Source organism: Asterias amurensis, chromosome 10, assembly GCF_032118995.1.
Source record: "Asterias amurensis chromosome 10, ASM3211899v1".
NCBI classification, from domain to species: Eukaryota; Metazoa; Echinodermata; class Asteroidea; order Forcipulatida; family Asteriidae; genus Asterias; species Asterias amurensis.
In genome coordinates, this window is record NC_092657.1 from 9,261,493 (window position 1) to 9,284,549 (window position 23,057).

The 23,057-nt window shown below is 42.8% G+C and overlaps 2 protein-coding genes across 2 annotated transcripts; both read right to left on the reverse strand.

The window, feature by feature from the left end:
* Positions 1-14,494: 14,494 nt before the first annotated feature.
* Positions 14,495-18,573, reverse strand: LOC139942625 (uncharacterized). Its single transcript, XM_071939471.1, has 6 exons — positions 18,553-18,573; positions 15,616-15,750; positions 15,286-15,495; positions 15,040-15,098; positions 14,684-14,866; positions 14,495-14,560 (listed from the first exon to the last, which is right to left on the reverse strand). The coding sequence occupies exons 1-6, from the start codon at positions 18,571-18,573 to the stop codon at positions 14,524-14,526; spliced, it is 645 nt and encodes a 214-aa protein (XP_071795572.1). The 3' UTR covers positions 14,495-14,523.
* LOC139942626 (uncharacterized) lies at positions 18,526-22,744 on the reverse strand. Its single transcript, XM_071939473.1, has 2 exons — positions 22,741-22,744; positions 18,526-20,242 (listed from the first exon to the last, which is right to left on the reverse strand). The coding sequence occupies exons 1-2, from the start codon at positions 22,742-22,744 to the stop codon at positions 18,621-18,623; spliced, it is 1,626 nt and encodes a 541-aa protein (XP_071795574.1). The 3' UTR covers positions 18,526-18,620.
* Between the last annotated feature and the right edge of the window lie 313 nt (positions 22,745-23,057).

The following is a 23,057-nucleotide window of genomic DNA, read 5'->3' on the forward strand; positions in this document are numbered from 1 at the left end:
AAAAAGGCTTCAGGCCTGAAGTCTTTTAATATTTTAGTGAGAAATTACCCCTTTCTCAAAAACTACGTTACTTCACAATGTTTTATACTATCAACAGCTCTCCGTTGCTCGTTACCAAGTAAGTTTGTATGCTAATATATATTTTGAGTAATTACCAAACGTGTACGATGCCTTTAAGCATGTGTTAGCTATTTTAATGTAGAGGTTCCTATGGTTTGTACTTTAAAACCATGCTGACTGGTCTTGGTCTTCAGTCAGTGTACACATACTATAATATGGTCACTTGCAAAGAATGACTCAAAATATCAGAAGTTCATTCCAAATGCATTTACCTGACATTTGTGTAACAAATGCTTGTTTAAAATAAAGCAAAGACATCTTCTTTGAACATTTTTTTTTGATGGTCACACTAAGAACTAGTAATTATGTTTCATCTAAAACAGTTAACAATAAAGAACAAACAAGGAACGTTTTGCTTCACTTTGTTTCACTGTTTATTGTGTGGGTAAACCCTGCAGAAAGAAAATATGTTTAGCATTTCTAAAAACATACATTATCTATATGATGTGACATTGGATTTGTTTATGAGCTATTACGAACTGCCAGTAAATAAAGTAAATTATACAGAACGTGTTAATAAGACAATGCTACTTAAGTTTGCAGCAGGGCCCAATTTGATAGAGCTGCTTAAGCAGAAAATACTGCTTAAAAACTCCCTGCTTAGCAATAATAAGCACGAAACAAGTCACAAATCGTACATGTGACATGGTATTTTGGCAGGTAACCTTATTTTGGTTAGCATAATTTCGTTTTGTTTAGCTTATTGTTGTGCTTAAGCACCTCTATGAAACTGGGCCCAGATGTGTAGTAGTTCTACACCATTACTCTTTATCATAGTTGGAGAGACATTGTATTGGATTATGAACTGTCACAATAAAGTGAGCCTGGCAAATAAATAATCAGCTCCAAACTGTGTTATTTCTGGTTAGTCACATTGCTTCGTTTTACTGCACATGCACTGTTTATTATTTAAAAGTTTTTTTTTTTTTAATGTAAACTGGTGTGTTATGTTAAATTTGAAAAAGAAGAAAGTTTTTAATATCCATTGAAATACGGGAAGCATTTTATATCGGTAAAAAAAACCCAGTATTCTTAATTTTTGGTATGAGAAAAAAACTTAATTTATCACGTTCCTCGAACCTGGTACCATTCCTTTCCCAGGAAGGGGCACTATCCATTGCACCACGCGGGATATTTCAAATTTGTGATTCTTTTATAACATAATAATAATTGTTTGCGTTTGCGTTTGCGTGAAGGAGACTTTTGTCCGGGTTAATTGGCATACAATTATTTTGGGTGGATTATTTAAATTTTGGTCCGTATGCTATTGTATTAAAAACGTATTGTAACTTTTAAAGTCTGCGTGATTCACAAACTTTTTCTTTGCATTGCATTTAATTTTAACGTCACTCTCGACAAAGAAAAGTAGGAACAAAAAACATTGTTAAATTGACCCGTGTCGACAAACAAAGTAATAGCATGGTTTTTGATAAACTGATCTGTGGTTATCGGGTGAATAATGACTTGCAATGACAAACAATAGTGTAAGGCCCGTTAACGTCAACATCGGCAATCCCGGTCAGCGTGTTCACTGCAGTTTGCATGCCCGGCCGGGTGGCCAAGCACACGGAGATCGCTATACGTTAAAGTTGATCTAAAAACTAGTACAGTGCCACAATTTAGTTAAACCACACAGAAAATAGGACTACTACGTTTTTCCATGGAGGAATTCGGAATTTTGATAAGGTAAACGATGGTTGTAACTTGTCTCAAATGCCTTTTAACGAATAGAACGTACGTATACCCATAATCCATAATCCTTTCTCGGATAGGATTCCAACCACGGCAATCTTTGACGCACAATGTGCCAGCTAGCCATGGGGGTCCGATTTGTCACTTCATCGTTAATTATCTTGGAAATACATTGTACCTTGATTAGTTTTAATGGTCTGGAATAACTCTTAGTGAAAGTATTTCACTTTTCAAAACAGTTTGAGTACTTTAGGAAACTTATTTTAAAAGCATTGTGTTTTTGACCAGTAAAACTTGTGTAATCTGAGCACAATCTGAGCACCATGTGTTTTGTACACATATACAAAAACGCGCAATAAATGACGTCATGGTGACGTCGTCCGGAATGTTATGCCATCAAATAGTTATACAGTACCCCACAAGTATAAAATCGAAATAAGTTTGACGATCGGTTGTATACTTTTTGAGATATGGTGGTCTGAAGATTGCCTAATTAAATATTCACGACATTATAACTAATTAAACGAATTAATTATTTCGAATTTACGAATTAATTAGCTAATTAGATTGTTTTATAACTTCATAACCTAAGCTTTAATATGATATAAGATCTGACTCTTTTGTACTAAGCTAAGTATTTTTTTTCGAATTGACAAAATGCGTGTACTAATCCAATGGCTTTTTGAGAGAAGGAAAGAATAATAATAATAATAAAAACAAATAAAAATCTTGATAAGAACAATAGCTGTTCCGACTGAAAGTTCGGAACAGCTAATAACAAATAAAAATCTTGACGATTTCAATAGCTGTTCCGACCACTACGTCGGAACAGCTAATAATAACTAGAGATTGTGAACAATCACACAGCTGTTCCAGAATGTTTTGTTAATAAAAGTTTTCCATGGTTTAATAAAACCCACACATAACAGCTTTATGACATGTGATTACCGTGTCTTTTATCTGATACTGAATCGAAATGAGCTTTAAAACCAGAGTTAAAGGTCAACATGGCATCATGGTCATTAATTGGAATAAATTTAACCAATGTCACAAAATCGGTTGTGTAGTTCTTGAGATATGATCCAAATTCCGGTTGACCCGAAAGTAAAGGTCAATACTGGGTCACGGTAACTCAAGCTCGATTTTGAATGCCCAAGGAGTCTTTAACTGAAACAAGTTTGAAAACCGGTTGGTTGTGTAGTTCTTAAGATACGGTCCCACTTCCGGTTGACCCGAAAGAAAAGGTGAACATGAGGTAACGGTTTTCAAAGTTAACATTTAATGCCAAAGGAGTGTACTACTGAAAAAAAAATTGAAAATCGGTTGTGTAGCTCTTAAAATATGGTTCCACTTTCGGTTGACCCAGGAGTAGAGGTCAAGTTGGGGTCACGGTTTTTCAAAGATTATTTTTATTGCCTAAGGAGTCTAAAACTGAAAACAGTTTGAAATTCGGTTGTGTAGTTCTTGAGATATGGTGGCACTTCCGGTTGACCTGGAAGTAAAGGTCAACATGGGGTAAAGGTTACCAATTATTAGTTTTATTGTCTAGTACTCCTAATAAAACCTTGGAAACGTTGAGTCAGAGGAAATTAAGTGATAACATTTATTGTAGAATATTAGCAAATATAATAACAGGTTTTAATTGCAAGGTGTTTTGGTTTATAACCCTTACAGAAATGTCCCATGAGAATCCCATGGGAAATTTTCCCATGGGATTCCCATGGTGAATTGGGCATGGGAAACCCATGGTGAATTGTCATGGGAAATTGTATGGGTATCCCATGGGAAATCGTATGGGGATCCCATGAAGGAACCCCATGGGATCCCATGTAGGAACCCCATGGGTCCCATGGAGAATCCCCATGGGATCCCATGTAGGAACCCCATGGGTCCCATGTAGGATCCCATGGGATCCCATGGAGGAACCCCATGGGTCCCATGTAGGATCCCATGGGGTCCCATGTAGGATCCCATGGGATCCCATGTAGGATGCCATGGGGTCCCATGTAGGATCCCATGGGGTCCCATGGAGGATCCCATGGGGTCCCATGTAGGATCCCATGGATGGGGTACCATGTAGGATCCCATGGGGTCCCATGTAGGATCCCATGGGGTCCCATGTAGGTTCCCATGGGGTCCCATGTAGGATCCCATGGGGTCCCATGTAGGATCCCATAGGGTCCCATGTAGGATCCCATGGGGTCCCATGTAGGTTCCCATGGGGTCCCATGTAGGATCCCATGGGGTCCCATGTAGGTTCCCATGGGGTCCCATGTAGGTTCCCATGGGGTCCCATGTAGAATCCCATGGGATCCCATGGGGTCTCATGTAGGATCCCATGGATGGGGTCTCATGTAGGATCCCATGGATGGGGTCCCATGTAGGATCCCATGGGGTCCCATGTAGGTTCCCATGGGGTCCCATGTAGGATCCCATGGGGTACCATGTAGGATCCCATGGGGTCCCATGTAGGATCCCATGGGGTCCCATGTAGGATCCCATGGGGTCCCATGTAGGATCCCATGGGGTCCCATGTAGGATCCCGTAGGGTCCCATGTAGGATCCCATGGGGTCCCATGTAGGTTCCCATGGGGTCCCATGTAGGATCCCATGGGGTCCCATTTAGGTTCCCATGGGGTCCCATGTAGGTTCCCATGGGGTCCCATGTAGAATCCCATGGGGTCCCATGGAGGATCCCATGGGGTCTCATGTAGGATCCCATGGATGGGGTCCCATGTAGGATCCCATGGGGTCCCATGTAGGTTCCCATGGGGTCCCATGTAGGTTCCCATGGGGTCCCATGTAGGAACCCATGGGGTCCCATGTAGGATCCCATGGGATCCCATGGAGGATCCCAATGGGATCCATGGGGTCCCATGTAGGATCCCATGGGATCCCATGGAAGATCCCACGGGGTCCCTTGTAGGTTCCCATGGGGTCCCATGTAGGATCCCATGGGGTCCCATGTAGGATCCCATGGGGTCCCATGTAGGATCCCATGGGGTCCCATTTAGGTTCCCATGGGGTCCCATGTAGGTTCCCATGGGGTCCCATGTAGAATCCCATGGGATCCCATGGGGTCCCATGGAGGATCCCATGGGGTCCCATGGAGGATCCCATGGGGTCCCATGTAGGATCCCATGGATGGGGTCCCATGTAGGATCCCATGGATGGGGTCCCATATGGGGTCCCAGGTAGGTTCCCATGGGGTCCCATGTAGGATCCCATGGGGGGGGGGGGTCCCATGTAGGATCCCATAGGGTCCCATGGGGTCTCATGTAGGATCCCATGGATGGGGTCTCATGTAGGATCCCATGGATGGGGTCCCATGTAGGATCCCATGGGGTCCCATGTAGGTTCCCATGGGGTCCCATGTAGAATCCCATGGGATCCCATGGGGTCTCATGTAGGATCCCATGGATGGGGTCTCATGTAGGATCCCATGGATGGGGTCCCATGTAGGATCCCATGGGGTCCCATGTAGGTTCCCATGGGGTCCCATGTAGAATCCCATGGGATCCCATGGGGTCCCATGGAGGATCCCATGGGGTCCCATGTAGGATCCCATGGATGGGGTCCCATGTAGGATCCCATGGATGGGGTCCCATATGGGGTCCCAGGTAGGTTCCCATGGGGTCCCATGTAGGATCCCATGGGGGGGGGGGTCCCATGTAGGATCCCATAGGGTCCCATGGGGTCTCATGTAGGATCCCATGGATGGGGTCTCATGTAGGATCCCATGGATGGGGTCCCATGTAGGATCCCATGGGGTCCCATGTAGGTTCCCATGGGGTCCCATGTAGAATCCCATGGGATCCCATGGGGTCTCATGTAGGATCCCATGGATGGGGTCTCATGTAGGATCCCATGGATGGGGTCCCATGTAGGATCCCATGGGGTCCCATGTAGGTTCCCATGGGGTCCCATGTAGGATCCCATGGGGTACCATGTAGGATCCCATGGGGTCCCATGTAGGATCCCATGGGGTCCCATGTAGGATCCCATGGGGTCCCATGTAGGATCCCATGGGGTCCCATGTAGGATCCCGTAGGGTCCCATGTAGGATCCCATGGGGTCCCATGTAGGTTCCCATGGGGTCCCATGTAGGATCCCATGGGGTCCCATTTAGGTTCCCATGGGGTCCCATGTAGGTTCCCATGGGGTCCCATGTAGAATCCCATGGGGTCCCATGGAGGATCCCATGGGGTCTCATGTAGGATCCCATGGATGGGGTCCCATGTAGGATCCCATGGGGTCCCATGTAGGTTCCCATGGGGTCCCATGTAGGTTCCCATGGGGTCCCATGTAGGAACCCATGGGGTCCCATGTAGGATCCCATGGGATCCCATGGAGGATCCCAATGGGATCCATGGGGTCCCATGTAGGATCCCATGGGATCCCATGGAAGATCCCACGGGGTCCCTTGTAGGTTCCCATGGGGTCCCATGTAGGATCCCATGGGGTCCCATGTAGGATCCCATGGGGTCCCATGTAGGATCCCATGGGGTCCCATTTAGGTTCCCATGGGGTCCCATGTAGGTTCCCATGGGGTCCCATGTAGAATCCCATGGGATCCCATGGGGTCCCATGGAGGATCCCATGGGGTCCCATGGAGGATCCCATGGGGTCCCATGTAGGATCCCATGGATGGGGTCCCATGTAGGATCCCATGGATGGGGTCCCATATGGGGTCCCAGGTAGGTTCCCATGGGGTCCCATGTAGGATCCCATGGGGGGGGGGGTCCCATGTAGGATCCCATAGGGTCCCATGTAGGATCCCATGGGGTCCCATGTAGGATCCCATGGGGTCCCATGTAGGTTCCCATGGGGTCCCATGTAGGATCCCATGGGGTCCCATGTAGGTTCCCATGGGGTCCCATGTAGGAACCCATGGGGTCCCATGTAGGATCCCATGGGATCCCATGGAGGATCCCAATGGGATCCATGGGGTCCCATGTAGGATCCCATGGGATCCCATGGAAGATCCCACGGGGTCCCATGTAGGTTCCCATGGGGTCCCATGTAGGATCCCATGGGTCCCATGTAGGATCCCATGGGGTCCCATGTAGGATCCCATGGGGTCCCATTTAGGTTCCCATGGGGTCCCATGTAGGTTCCCATGGGGTCCCATGTAGAATCCCATGGGATCCCATGGGGTCCCATGGAGGAACCCCATGGGTCCCATGTAGGATCCCATGGGGTCCCATGTAGGATCCCATGGGATCCCATGTAGGATGCCATGGGGTCCCATGTAGGATCCCATGGGGTCCCATGGAGGATCCCATGGGGTCCCATGTAGGATCCCATGGATGGGGTACCATGTAGGATCCCATGGGGTCCCATGTAGGATCCCATGGGGTCCCATGTAGGTTCCCATGGGGTCCCATGTAGGATCCCATGGGGTCCCATGTAGGATCCCATAGGGTCCCATGTAGGATCCCATGGGGTCCCATGTAGGTTCCCATGGGGTCCCATGTAGGATCCCATGGGGTCCCATGTAGGTTCCCATGGGGTCCCATGTAGGTTCCCATGGGGTCCCATGTAGAATCCCATGGGATCCCATGGGGTCTCATGTAGGATCCCATGGATGGGGTCTCATGTAGGATCCCATGGATGGGGTCCCATGTAGGATCCCATGGGGTCCCATGTAGGTTCCCATGGGGTCCCATGTAGGATCCCATGGGGTACCATGTCGGATCCCATGGGGTCCCATGTAGGATCCCATGGGGTCCCATGTAGGTTCCCATGGGGTCCCATGTAGGATCCCATGGGGTCCCATGTAGGATCCCGTAGGGTCCCATGTAGGATCCCATGGGGTCCCATGTAGGTTCCCATGGGGTCCCATGTAGGATCCCATGGGGTCCCATTTAGGTTCCCATGGGGTCCCATGTAGGTTCCCATGGGGTCCCATGTAGAATCCCATGGGGTCCCATGGAGGATCCCATGGGGTCTCATGTAGGATCCCATGGATGGGGTCCCATGTAGGATCCCATGGGGTCCCATGTAGGTTCCCATGGGGTCCCATGTAGGTTCCCATGGGGTCCCATGTAGGAACCCATGGGGTCCCATGTAGGATCCCATGGGATCCCATGGAGGATCCCAATGGGATCCATGGGGTCCCATGTAGGATCCCATGGGATCCCATGGAAGATCCCACGGGGTCCCTTGTAGGTTCCCATGGGGTCCCATGTAGCATCCCATGGGGTCCCATGTAGGATCCCATGGGGTCCCATGTAGGATCCCATGGGGTCCCATTTAGGTTCCCATGGGGTCCCATGTAGGTTCCCATGGGGTCCCATGTAGAATCCCATGGGATCCCATGGGGTCCCATGGAGGATCCCATGGGGTCCCATGGAGGATCCCATGGGGTCCCATGTAGGATCCCATGGATGGGGTCCCATGTAGGATCCCATGGATGGGGTCCCATATGGGGTCCCAGGTAGGTTCCCATGGGGTCCCATGTAGGATCCCATGGGGGGGGGGGTCCCATGTAGGATCCCATAGGGTCCCATGTAGGATCCCATGGGGTCCCATGTAGGATCCCATGGGGTCCCATGTAGGTTCCCATGGGGTCCCATGTAGGATCCCATGGGGTCCCATGTAGGTTCCCATGGGGTCCCATGTAGGAACCCATGGGGTCCCATGTAGGATCCCATGGGATCCCATGGAGGATCCCAATGGGATCCATGGGGTCCCATGTAGGATCCCATGGGATCCCATGGAAGATCCCACGGGGTCCCATGTAGGTTCCCATGGGGTCCCATGTAGGATCCCATGGGGTCCCATGTAGGATCCCATGGGGTCCCATGTAGGATCCCATGGGGTCCCATTTAGGTTCCCATGGGGTCCCATGTAGGTTCCCATGGGGTCCCATGTAGAATCCCATGGGATCCCATGGGGTCCCATGGAGGATCCCATGGGGTCCCATGGAGGATCCCATGGGGTCCCATGGAGGATCCCATGGGGTCCCATGTAGGATCCCATGGATGGGGTCCCATGTAGGATCCCATGGATGGGGTCCCATGTAGGATCCCATGGATGGGGTCACATGTAGGTTCCCATGGGGTCCCATGTAGGATCCCATGGGGGGGTCCCATGTAGGATCCCATAGGGTCCCATGTAGGATCCCATGGGGTCCCATGTAGGATCCCATGGGGTCCCATGTAGGTTCCCATGGGGTCCCATGTAGGATCCCATGGGGTCCCATGGAGGATCCCATGGGGTCCCATGTAGGATCCCATGGATGGGGTCCCATGTAGGATCCCATGGATGGGGTCCCATGTAGGATCCCATGGATGGGGTCACATGTAGGTTCCCATGGGGTCCCATGTAGGATCCCATGGGGGGGGGTCCCATGTAGGATCCCATAGGGTCCCATGTAGGATCCCATGGGGTCCCATGTAGGATCCCATGGGGTCCCATGTAGGTTCCCATGGGGTCCCATGTAGGATCCCATGGGGTCCCATGTAGGTTCCCATGGGGTCCCATGTAGGTTCCCATGGGGTCCCATGTAGGAACCCATGGGGTCCCATGTAGGATCCCATGGGATCCCATGGAGGATCCCAATGGGATCCATGGGGTCCCATGTAGGATCCCATGGGATCCCATGGAAGATCCCACGGGGTCCCATGTAGGTTCCCATGGGGTCCCATGTAGGATCCCATGGGGTCCCATGTAGGATCCCATGGGGGTCCCATGTAGGATCCCATGGGGTCCCATGTAGTATCCCATGGGATCCCATGGAAGATCTCATGGGGTCCCATGTAGGTTCCCATGGGGTCCCATGTAGAATCCCATGGGATCCCATGGAGGATCCCATTGGGTCCCATGGAGGATCCCATGGGGTCCACGGCCTGTACGAAATACTCTCATAAGAATCTTATATTATAAGAATCTTATTCAAATTTTATAAGAACCTGTATTGAGCTGCTAAGAGCAGACTTATAAGAATCTTATAAGAATATTATAAGAATCTTTAAGTAGTGTTCACAAAAGAAATCTGAACGTTATGAGAATATATAAATTTAATTTTAAATAAAAAGTGTTATTAAAATGTCATTGATAGCTCCGTGCTCAGAGCTAGATGAGCCTAAAGCAAACCAAACCTTTTAACAGATTTAAGACCGAACAAAATTTAAACTTGAAAGGCTGTACTAAGAATGAAGCGTTAAATTTATTTTGCATACAATTTTGCTTACAACGAATAAATATAGTAGTTTTCATGTACATGGACTGGCTACAAGACACTCAAATAGAGAAAATAAATTGTGCTTAAACACGTGTCTGATACTACGATAATTGTGTCAAATAAATCTTTAAATGGATATTCAGCAGAAACTGATTGCTGGAGGGACCTTTCTCTGTGCATGCATTTAAATTTTTCTCAAGATGGTGCATACATTGAATACATTATTTTCGGCTAAATTTTGTCTCATTATTTACCTACAGTTCCTTACACAGTCTTCCCTATAAACAAACATTTTTGTGTGTAAAATATCAACTGATTATGCAATGAAGATGGTGTTAAAAAAAATGGAGGAAAACCTTTCGTGTATTAAGTTAACATGCAATGCACTCAGAATAATGTAAAATGTTCATGAGCACATTGCAACCGGAATTTGGAAACCAAACACAGGTATTCAATGTAATATAAAGTTTTACATCACAAAGAAATTATTTGCAATCATAATTAGTCTGACATAAACATATCACAAAACAAACATTTGTTTAATCTGTTTGTCACTACCATTGAAGTGTGCAAAATAAACTTTCAACAACAAATTTACAGCAATTGAAGACAGAGGGGAGTATACATTGTACTTACTGAACAATTGCATTTTAATTTCCTAAGACCTTTGAGCATGAAAGGTTTTGTTCAGCATGCAAAGAAACAGAGTTGAATAAAAAGAAACCAAATGTGTCACATGTGTACACACCTTGATTTGAGTAAACAAGCACATTGTTGAAACAACTGACTTGAAGATGCTTGAAGGAACACATTTTGTTTGCAAAATACATTATTTTTTTATTTTTTTAACATAAAGACATTTCTTTTTAAATCAACTTTTGGTAAAACTTCTGATGTGTGTTCCTGAGAATCCTGACAAGAGTTCAGCCTTGGTTGAGAATCTTGACTCGGAAATAATTACACTCGCACCAGGAGTAACCAATCTTGCAATCATCACACGGCATGTTATAGTTTTGGGGCTTGGAGCCACGTGAACTGACAGACCATCAATAAAACTGTTGCATCTGAAAACAAAAAAATTTACTCCATTGATTTCACAACTAAAAGAAATTAAAACACTGTACACTGTTGTACACTATGGTTATAAACATGGAGCTATGCTCCATTTGGTTGTACATGTACCATGGAGGTACCTCCATTGTTGAACATTGTATAAAGTGACACTAGCTTCTCAATTCTCATTGACTATAAAACGTATACATTTAGAAAATTACAGAAAACAGCTCACCATGTTTATCTCTTTCTGGCTACTGTTGATGTCCATGTTGTAGACATGCTTGTTGATCCTACTGTAATGTTTCATTCCCACTGAATAAAGAGTATATCTTCCATTTTGGTGTAAAAACCAACACACAATAATGTGTGTGCAAGCAGCTTGCAGTATGAATGACTATGAGTGTCAGTTAGAATTCAAACTACCCCCCCCCCCCCCCCCCCACACACACAGGAAGTGTTATGTATTTGACAGCATCAAGTTACACTTCCCGCCGGCCCTGAGGGAAACCAACAAGTGTTTATCAACAGATTCTTACTGAAGTAAGAAATGGTTTCTTACTGAAGAAGTAAGAAATGGTTTCTTACTGTTTGTTACTTAAGTCACAAAGTGTTTCTTACTGTTTCTACTGAAGTAAGAAATGAGCAAGATGTTTTTCTCTGAAACTTCTTTGAGGAATTGTTTGCAAAATTCTTACTTGATGAAACAATTTTTTATTTAATGTCTATATTCTTAATTAAGTTGAAATCGTACGGCCTATGTAGGATCCCATGGGATCCCATGTAGGATCCCATGGGATCCCATAACCCCAATGGGAACGCACAATACCCCATGGTATTTCCATGGTGTTCCCCTGGGACCCAATAGTAACCCTGATGACTCAATGTGAACAAATCATAAACCCATGGGAACCCCATGGGAACAACTGTGACCAACCAGAACAAATCATAATCCCATGGAGTTCCTATGGTCTTCACATGGGACCCCATGGTCTTCACATGGGACCCCAAGGTCTTCACATGGGATCCCATGGGATCCAATGGTCTTATCGATGAGACACCATGAGACACCATGGGAACAAATCAGAATCCCATGGGATCCAATGGTCTTATCGATGAGACACCATGAGACACCATGGGAACAAATCAGAATCCCATGGGATCCAATGGTCTTATCGATGAGACACCATGAGACACCATGGGAACAAATCAGAATCCCATGGGGTTCCTATGGTCTTCACATGGGACCCCATGGTCTTCACATAACCCATGGTCTTCACATGGAATCCCATGGGATCCCATGGTCTTATCGATAAGACACCATGAGACGCCATGGGAACAAATCAGAATCCCATGGGGTTCCTATGGTCTTCACATGGGACCCCATGGTCTTCACATGGGACCCCAAGGTCTTCACATGGGATCCCATGGGATCCAATGGTCTTATCGATGAGACACCATGAGACACCATGGGAACAAATCAGAATCCCATGGGATCCAATGGTCTTATCGATGAGACACCATGAGACACCATGGGAACAAATCAGAATCCCATGGGATCCAATGGTCTTATCGATGAGACACCATGAGACACCATGGGAACAAATCAGAATCCCATGGGGTTCCTATGGTCTTCACATGGGACCCCATGGTCTTCACATAACCCCATGGTCTTCACATGGAATCCCATGGGATCCCATGGTCTTATCGATAAGACACCATGAGACGCCATGGGAACAAATCAGAATCCCATGGGGTTCCTATGGTCTTCACATGGGACCCCATGGTCTTCACATGGGACCCCAAGGTCTTCACATGGAATCCCATGGGATCCAATGGTCTTATCGATAAGACACCATGAGACGCCATGGGAACAAATCAGAATCCCATGGGGTTCCTATGGTCTTCACATGGGACCCCATGGGATCCCATGGTCTTCTCGATGGGATACCATGGGAAAAAGTCAGAATCCCATGGAGTTCCCATGGAATCCCATGGGAACCCATGGAAATCCCATGGGACTTTTTTGTAAGGGAATTTACATATTTGAATGTTGCAAATTATTAAGTGGCATTTGTCTGAAAGAAATCAGTTCCAGGGGAAATATTTTGGAAGGAATTTTGTATTGTGTTTACTTCCATGGTGTTTGTGATTAGCACTTGAAACGTTGCATGAAGTATTTATAAAAATCTTCACCAAATTGTGATATATAATTGACAATGTCTGTCTCAAAAACAGATCAATGATTACAAATGTATGCTTTTGTCTTGAGATTCTATTGAAATTATTATAACACTCTATAGTTTTGTGTGTTATGTTCTTTTACTTCTGGGTCGAATGTTATAGAGTTACATGTAGTAAGGCACAAAATATTGCAGAACAATTTTCTGCTGAACAAAAAGTGGCAGGAAATCAACCAAAGATGGAACATGTTATGAAGTGTTTTTGGCTCAAGTAATTTTGTCATTCGCAAGGTAGCTGAAAGAATTTGGGCACTTGAATTACTACCTATGCATTGTATATACTTTTTATATATATAGTGTGAAATTCTTTTTAAAGTAAAATCAGTAGATGAAGTGTTTTTGCATGAAAAGAAGCAAATGCCACAGGAAGGTATATATATAAATAAAACAAATATAAATTGAAGTGAAGGTTGTGAACAGCATTGGTTATTGCCAAATATCTGTATGCACACTTAATGTGACCCAACATATATATAAAATAAGAAACCTGTGAAAGTTAAAGCCGAGTTGGTTTTTCGAGTAATGAGAAAACAGGGAAAAACCCCAAGATATGTTTTACCTTTTGTTCAAACAGTAGATTTATCCAGCAGGATAGAGTATTGATTTACTCATTTACTAAAACTATTGAATTTCAAGTAAAACTATTCCAAGGGAAGTTCTGCAACATGACCATCTTCTCATCAATTGCCCCCCCCCCCCCATCAAATAGAAAAAATATTCATAATAAACAAAAGACATAATTAAAAGCCCCCTAAAATAAAGGAACGACAAAAAGTCTGGCCCCCCAAAAATAACAATAAATAAAATATCCCCTCTTTACCCCCCCCCCTAAAAAAAAAAGAGGTTTGCATTGTAACTTTATTGGCTCCCCTTAAATAACCTCTGTTTATGGGCCTGATATCATGGAAGTTTTCTGTAAATCTGTGAACAGTATTTTTATATTAGTACCATTGTTGTACACACCCTTTAACATGGTTAGAAAAAAAACAACATAGTTGACAACTTACAACTGTAAAAATAGCATGGTATATATAAGTTTTAATAAGTAAATGTAATGGAGCTGTAAAATAGCAAAAACTGTATTGGTTTGTTCAAAAAGGTAACACAGGCAGAACTTTAACATTATGGCTATATATATGGTTTTTTTTTAGTTGTGTTTAATTATGTAACAAATTTTTAAAAGAAGAAAAATATGTTGAAGAGTTGAGGTTCCATAGGAGGTGCTGTTTACTCATGTAGGGGATCGTTGAAGTTGTCTTCAGACCTGTATGAAAACAGTATCAAGAAAGAAAGGTAAATGGGTTGGTTTCAGTGACAAATTAGGTTCATACTGCTGTGGGAGGTTATAGTAATAGTTAAGAATTGGATGAATGAGTGTAAAACTGACCTGTCATCAACAGTAATTGTCGTGACGATGTTCTTTCCCGCTTTCGTTGTCATGGTGATTGTTACTGGAAGAGGCAAGAGAGGAACGATGTCCTTGATGGTTTTGCAGTGGATGTTAGTAGAGACAATATCTAATGTAGTAACATACTCCTTGTCTTGTTGGTCGAAGAATGTGACATCACCCCTACAGGAAAAAAATCATGATATAAGGTTTAGGGGTAATGCAGAAATAGGACTTGATAATATGTTGCGGGACTGAAGAGGTACATGATGACGAGAGTTCGAGATGGAGGGAAGATATGGGGATGTGAGAAAAGAGCTGAGATTGAAATAGTGTGTGGAGAGAGAGTTGTATACCTTTTCTCGCTGATTGAAATGATGGTGACGTTGTCCGAGGTACTAGGCACTTTTGATTCCTGTATGGAAGAAGAAAACAGAAAGTTTAGCAAAGAAAAGTTGTAAGTAACTGTCAGTCTAATTGCAGAGTACATGAAGTATTTTGAAGGAAATTGTTGAAATGTGAAGTTAAATATTGGCAGGATAAATTTGTTTGAGGTTGTGTTATATTGTGGCAGGAAGTTACAATCTTGAGGAGTATCTTACCAAAAAGGCGGTTTCTGGTGTTGCAGTGAGAACCATGTTGTCTTGGTAGACAGTTGTAACAACATTTTCAATTAACACAGAAGTCCCAGGATCTGGGATGTTGTGTTGGCACTTATCCCCCCACAGGTTTACCCGTACCTTTTTGTTGTTGTCATCTTGTATGTCACAAAATTGTAGTTGGTATGATGCACCTTGTTTGACAGGGGACACCTGGGTAGAAAATGAATGAAAGTAGAAAATATAGAGTGTTACAAGAGCAATGTTTCAGAATGAAATAATAGTTGATACAGTAGTAAATACACTGGTAAGGCTATCATTTTGTAAACTTACTGTTTGAATAGTGCCTTTGACACTGATTCTTGTGTTCCTTGGTAGTGAACTTGCCTCTTGCAGTGTGTGGACGTTGGCATGAAAGAAAGAGTTTTCGGTTTCTTGCGATACTTTAAATGGAGCGTTGTAAAGGATCTGGAAAAAAAGGATAAATTAGTTGTATTAATTAGGGAATAACAGTGCGGGCAGCCGGGCTTCACTGCGTGGTAATGATCAAGTTGCTGGCTGGCCGCTGTTAATGGACTGAGCCGAAGGCGAGGTTTATAAACAGCGGCCAGCCATCAACCAAGGTCTTTACCATGCAGTGAAGACCAGCTACCCACACTGTTATTGCCATTAATAAATACTTCTGACGAAGAAAAAGGGTAATAATCATCAGAATTTGTGATTTTTTCGGCCGTCGTTAATTTGGAAATGTTCCACTCATGTTCCAGGGCCATTCTTTTAGCTGTTCAACTTTTGCGTGGCTCCTAGTCCCTTGTACTTAAATAACTATATCAGTATAATGGAGATCAATGACGATTATGTGCATATTTTGAAGAACCAGACTTTTAAAGTCACCTGGAAATATAATTTTTGTTTTTTCAAACATAAGAGTATAATGCTTATGAACAATAAAACAATTTTTTTAGTAATTGTTTGTCACGATTTATATGTTGAAAAATGGATAAAGTTGTTTAGGGGCTGACTCCGCCTACCCCTTTTGTGGAGTCAATCGAGGCAGACTTTGCCTGCAATGCGTAGAGTAAACCCAGGTGAAAATTCCAGTTGAAACCAGTTAAACAGTCAACTGGTTTCAACTGGTTTAAACTGGATTTAACTGGTGTCCAACTGGTACCTGTTGGATTCAACTGGTAGCTCAACTGGTTGCAAAATAACCTGTTGAAACCAGTTGAAGGAAGTAGTTGCCAACCATGTAATTTTGCCCTGTAAGTAGGTTTGGTAAAGCCTACACTTCAAACATGTAAAGTCAAAAAAGATTGTTAGCATATGAGGGTAAATCTTGTGAAACTGGTCCAATTTGACTCTGCTTCACTGCGTAAGCAAAGAATTGACACATCCGAAGCGCAGATATTATCGCTTACATAAAGCATATTTCACAGCTTAGCAGAGATATTTTTGCTTGTGCGCGGGGAAACTTATCATATGTAATCTTTGCTTTGAACTAATTGCACAGATATTTCAGCGCCTGCACAGTAAGCGGAGAATGGTGGTTGTATAATAAATGGGCAGAGTTTGGTTGAAGCAGACAGAGCCATAAAACTGGGCCGTGTTCTATAGGGGAAATTATAGCTTGACATTTTATGACAGTTTTGGTCTCTGCGACGTACACATACAAATACAGAGTCAGATACAGACATTACGGTGCAGAAATCGTGCAATTGAAATGTCTCATAAGAGCGCCCCCTATCGGCAGGAGTAGGAAAATAAAGGAGTATCCTACAAATTAATTATGTATTTTTAAACACGTAAAATAATATCAAATGGTAGCTTTAGGATGTTTAGCTTAATACCTATCATAAAAAATATTAAAATTATTTATTATTTAACCACCAGTGACCCTCATTTGCATATTAATTAGGAAATCTTTGCAGCATCATATCTCAAGAACTTCACAGCCGACTTTTCAACGGTTTGTTGTTAAAGACTCCGTGGGGGTTGGAGATTAATTTGAAAAAACTGTGACCTCAAGTTGACCTCTACTTCCGCGTCAACCGGAAGTGTCACCATACCTCAAGAACTATACAGCAGATTTTCAAAATATTTTCAGTTGTCCTTTGGCATAAAATATTAACTTTAAAAAACCTTGACCTCAAGTTGACCCCTACTTCCTGGTCAACCGGAAGTGGGACCATATCTCAAGAACTATACAACAGATTATCAATTTTTGTTCAGTTATAGACTCCTTGGGCATTCAAGATTAGTTTGAAACAACTTTGACCCCATGTTGACCTTTACTTCCGGGTCAACCGGAAGTGAGCCCATATCTAAAAAAGTACAAATGTTCAAACTTCAGTTATATAGACTCCAAGGCAATAAATATTAGCTTTGGAAAACTGTGACCCCAAGTTGACCTCTACTTCTGAGTCAACCGGAAGTGGGACTATATATCAAGGTCTACACAACCGATTTTATAGACTCCTTGGCATTGCAGATTAGTCTTTGGTAGCTGTGGGCCCATGTTGACCTTTACTTACGGGTCAACCGGGAAGTAAGACCTTATAATAAGAGCTACACAACTTTTTTAATACCTTTTTTCAGTTATATATTCCTTGGGCAATGAAGCATATACTCCAAGCAAAACAACACGGAACAGCTTCGTGTTTGTTCACAAACACTTAATGTCTAGTTATTCTTTGTTGCCCCCTAAATCCCATAGCGTTTGTACACGTTTTTGTGGCAGCCTAATCTCCTAAACCATAATACGAAAGAGTTTATTGTACCAAATTGAAGCTTAGAACATAAGCTTAATTCTTATCGTAAAAAAAATTAAAATTGTTAATTAATAAGCCTTAATTAAGCTTATGAATATTTATTAGCAAACCTAGTTAACACCATATCTCAAAAAGTAGACCGCCGATCCTAAAACTTTGTTCAGCTATACACTAGTCAGGTCCTGTTAATGTCATTTCTGACACCAAATTTCGGACGACGTCACCATGACGTCATGTAATGCACGTTTTGTGTCTGTGCATAAACACAATGGCTCTTGAAGTGCAAACAAACCCAGCTTTCAGAAACATCATTTACAGGGTTCATACACTTTCTGAGCAAACAAATTCAAGGACTTTTCAAGGACTTTCAAGGACCATAATAGAAGAATTCAAGGACCTTCTCTAGAATAATGTACCAACCAATTTTTAAACAATCATACTATTTGCCTACCTCAAAACCATATTGGGACATTTAAAACATATTGTTAGCTCAACCACTTACTTGTAGAACATGTTGATACATTTATTATCCACTAGTTACATACCTACAATGTAGTTAGTTTATGAATTCTATGAATTCCTCATGGCATTCAGCTGAGTTTCAATCTGTCTATCCAACTGTTCTATGGATGCACTTTTGTCTTTAGCAGTCCGTCGCAAACTGTTGCTCTTTGTTATAAGTGTTATCTGACCTCTTGCCTCTGCTTTGTCAGCATATTCATCTGCTGATTTTTGGAGGCTTTTCACATCATTCTGTAGTCGGACTCTCTTTGCTTTGAGTTCCTCTAATTGATCAACTGCTTCCTTCCTCTTATTATCTTTCTTAGCTTTCTCGTTCTCCCTCTTCTTTTCATCAAGATACTGATAGTACCTTTGCCTTCCAGCTGCTGCATTTACAATCAACTTGTTTGTAAGAGAAATGTTTTTGATCCCGCCAACATATTTGATATGGTCAAACACTGCTCTCAAGCTGATTAGAGACTGTTCTAGCATATTATCCTCTTCAACATGCTTGTTAACTGAGAATCCTCTTTCAATTGAGGCTTGACCATGGGACAGAATCAGTAACATTCTTACTGTCTCCCAAAGACTACTGAATGCTGGCTTGCTTGTGAAAAAGGTGTAGAGCACTACGTCCAGTCTCTCTGTCTGCTTGTCAAAGTTTGCCATGGCAGGGTCACTGGCTGCAGAGTCACACGCCTCTGCATACTGCCTGACTACATCATCTATGTCATGATCTTCAACCCTTTTAGCATCATGCAGTACAGACATCACACGTTTCATCTTTGAAGTTGCTCCATCCTTGTTCTTGACCATTTGCTTTGGGTCTAGACATGAGAGATTCCTCACTAGCGAATACTTCAACGGACATCTTTCAATGAGTTTTTTAGTCATAGTCGAAAGAAACTTCTTTGCGTCCATGTTGAACTCTAATGCCTGCCTTTCACTGATCTTCTTCTTTACCTTCAACGCTTGGACAAGCTTGGATGCATGAAATCCGATATCTATGGTGCTAACAGGCCGCTGAATGCTTTCACTATCTACTTCAACCTTGATCAAATTGTAAGCTGAATTCACTGTTGCTTTGTCTAGTTTCAGAAACCTCTTCATGATACTGGATAACACTCTGGTTAGGTCATCTGCCATAAATGGCATCATGGGTTTGTCTGTTTGATAATCAGTCAGGTATGGGTTCACCATCTTTGCCACTGACAAGAAGAAGTGAAGTCTAGCAGGAAACAGCACAACTTTTGAACACTTCTGTACAACCTCATATGACTTGTTTGTGGGTTTGGGAATTTTCTTCCCTTCCACTGCTTTTACATACTTTATTACAGACTCCCAGATCTCAATGGCCCTCTCAGCCGGGGGAACATTTTCTAGCCACCTAGTCTTGCAGAATCTAAGAGGCATGTCACTACAGCCAGTATTCTTCTGAAAGTCTTCTCTTCTTGCTGGGGAATCTTTGAAGAGATAGAACAATGACGACAGAAAACTTTCTACATCCCAATCTGCTGCTACTGCTCCTGTAACAAAGGCGCCATTGACAATGTGCAAACCACATGATCCAAGGTTTAGTACATTTTGCTTCAGTTCAGTTTTATATTCAGTACCAAAGTCCTCATACATGCGCCAATTCACATTTGGTCCAGCCGGTCGTTGTGTAATAAAAATAAAAATGTGCAATTTCACTTTACGATTTTAGAATCGGAACGGGTTTTGAAACAAGGAAAAAGGGAATAAAAAAAACACATTTTATTACCATTTTGGTTAAAATATAATATCAATAATTTTTTGGGGGAGCACATTTTGAAATTCAAGGACTTTCAAGGACCTTTTTCGGAATTCAAGGACTTTCAAGGCCTTGAAAATGAAAAGTGAAATTCAAGGACTTTCAAGGACTTTCAAGGACCGTATGAACCCAGATTTATTCGATTAAAATTAAATAACAAGTTGTACACTTCCCAAAACTGCTTTAGATTATATCTTTTATTGATGGTCATTTTAAAAGCATCAGAACTTATAGAAACAGTGTAATTATTCTTAAAAACCTGTATTTCCGGGGAAGTTTTTTCAAAGATCATTGGTACGGCGTAAAACTTCATTTGAATAGTCAAAACTGTAAAATTGTTAACTTGACCAAGTCCTTATTCCATTTTCGACCGGTGTTTTTTGTTCAATATACATAGATTTCTTACGGTCACCTACTAGCACAAGTCTAAACTTGTTCCCAAAATTTAACAAGCCTGAGCATGGTGCGTCGTGGACCGGGTCCATTTCAGGCGACGAGCGTGGACGACGAAAATAGACCGCCTGGGATTTGGAATTATTTATAAAGTCAGGGGTAAAGTCACATTACGTGTCCGGCCCTCTAAAACCCGACCCGACCAAACCTTGTATCTGGTCGGGTCGGGTCGGGACGCATACTTTTGGAGGTTTTTAAAGTGAGAAAAATCAGCTGGGAGTTGGGGGATTAAGATCGTTATCACCACTAATCCGATAAGGTTTGACAAAGCCATCCTGCCATGTGGATTTATTTCAATTGAAGACTAAGATATTGATTGTTACAATATTTAAAATGATTAAAATTGTAAAAAGTTAATTGGTTTTCTTTTTGAATGGTAAAAATCCATCCATGAATAGCAAAGAACGGTTATTGTTTGTGTCGACTTTCGTTCCGCCGGCTGCGCCGTACGTGCGCACTAATACTGTTTATAGATAAAGTAGTGCTGCTAGGCCCTGTCAGTGACAAACATGCATGCGAACGTTTTTTAAAGGCAAACTTGTTCTTTTAATTAATTTTACAAAATAAAACATCTGGAAGAAGTTCTATGAGTGACAAATAACTTGTCTTTTTAACCGCTGCACTGGCCCTCGAACGTCAGCAAACACGCATAGAAATAGCACCAGATTTCACGCACAACAGCAGATTTCAAGCCCACTAGTCGTTGTTCTTTGCGTGCAACATAAAAATACAAGAAACTTTGAACGCTAGAGGGCGCTTCAGAACAATGCGATAGCATAGACCTTTTCGCAAATACTGGGGCGCGCGCGTAAAGCTTGGAATTAGGTGCATTGTGGTCTAGCTGGTAGCAAAACTTGATGCGTATCTATCCCACAATGCACCTCATTCAACAGTCTGCGCTTGCGCATTGGTATTTGCGATAAGGTCTATGAGATTAAACGCCCTCTATTGGTAAAATTACGCGAACTAGAAACACACACGCCTTGAGAAAACGACTTGACGTGTCTGCACATGCTCCCCCACGATGCATGCATAATAGTAAACCGTACATAACGTACATACATACATCATGTACAGCATAGTCGTCGCGCACATGGATATATATCTTTCTGTCAACATCGCCCAAAACCGAGCAGTTGCGTGGGAATTTTAGCGTCTCTACGACAAACTACACAACCAGCATGACCAATAGTAGCCGTATGAACAAAAATATTATTTCATTGTGTATTGTAAGATTTGTTCTTTATTTTGTTTATTTTGTTCAGTTAGATGAATGCTTTCTTTTTCTGTGGACTAGTTTTCAGTGCATATTGGGTATAATAAATACGATAATTAGGAGGCAATTGATTGAAAATTGAAATGGACAAATTGGAAGAACTGTTTTTTTTGTCTTTTTTTCCAAATTGCCGTCGGGCCCTTTGCAACTTTTTTTAATGATTGCCTTGATGCCCTTTGAAATTTTTGAAAATTGCCTTGGTGCCCTAAATTTTTACACACAAAAAAGGCAAAAAAAACGACTAAAGTTACTATAGGCTGTACTATGTTTGCCCTAACACTTTAGCCCGCTTCGCAAATTTATGTGTCTGCAGTTTAAGAGATTTTTAAAATTTTGCTGTTAGATACAAAATTTATGGACTGCTATGCAAATTTTGATTTTGCTATACAAAAAAAAATTTCGTAACGGTCCATGCAGAAATACTGGACGAAATCGTTCCCTGGTAAACTTAGAATGCTTTTAATAAAAGCTAGCCAAGAGCGCATGGGTCTTGTAAAGTAGTCACAGTTTGCAAGAAAGCTGCAATTATAGCTTCCATACTGGGCTTTGAACTGCTTACAATATCTTTTGCCAAGAAAGAAAAGAAAAAAAAAACACTTTTGTACATGTTTATAATGTGTTAATGCCTGATCAAAATCTAGAAGCAATGTACAATAAGCTTAATTTACCCATTAATGACAGAATTACGTAAAAAGTACTTATTTTAAAATACACATACTGCTCAGTTATTGCCATTGCCAATGGCCATTTCATGTAGCTTTTAAAAGTATTTCCAGAAATCATCCAGTCAGGCCCGTCCAGAGCAGGTTGTTTGTTTAAGGGATTATCACAGTTGGATGCCAGGACAGTATGTTTACTTAAGGATCCTCCAAAAGTATGTGTGAAACCAGCAATATTTTTTAAAGGGCTGGACACGTCATGATCTTGACCATTTGACTAAACTAATTCCAGTGTTTCACGTTACGTTCGGAAATTAGACTATGAC

Bases quoted from the DNA above. Each gene is read 5' to 3' on its own strand.
- LOC139942625 (XM_071939471.1), bottom strand. From the start codon at position 18,573: ATGTATCAACATGTTCTACAA. The intron at 15,496-15,615 runs GTAAGTTTACAA...TTTTCTACCCAG, and splicing joins TCAAAGGCACTATTCAAACA to GTGTCCCCTGTCAAACAAGG. The intron at 14,867-15,039 runs GTATACAACTCT...TTTTTCCTGTAG, and splicing joins ATTTCAATCAGCGAGAAAAG to GGGTGATGTCACATTCTTCG.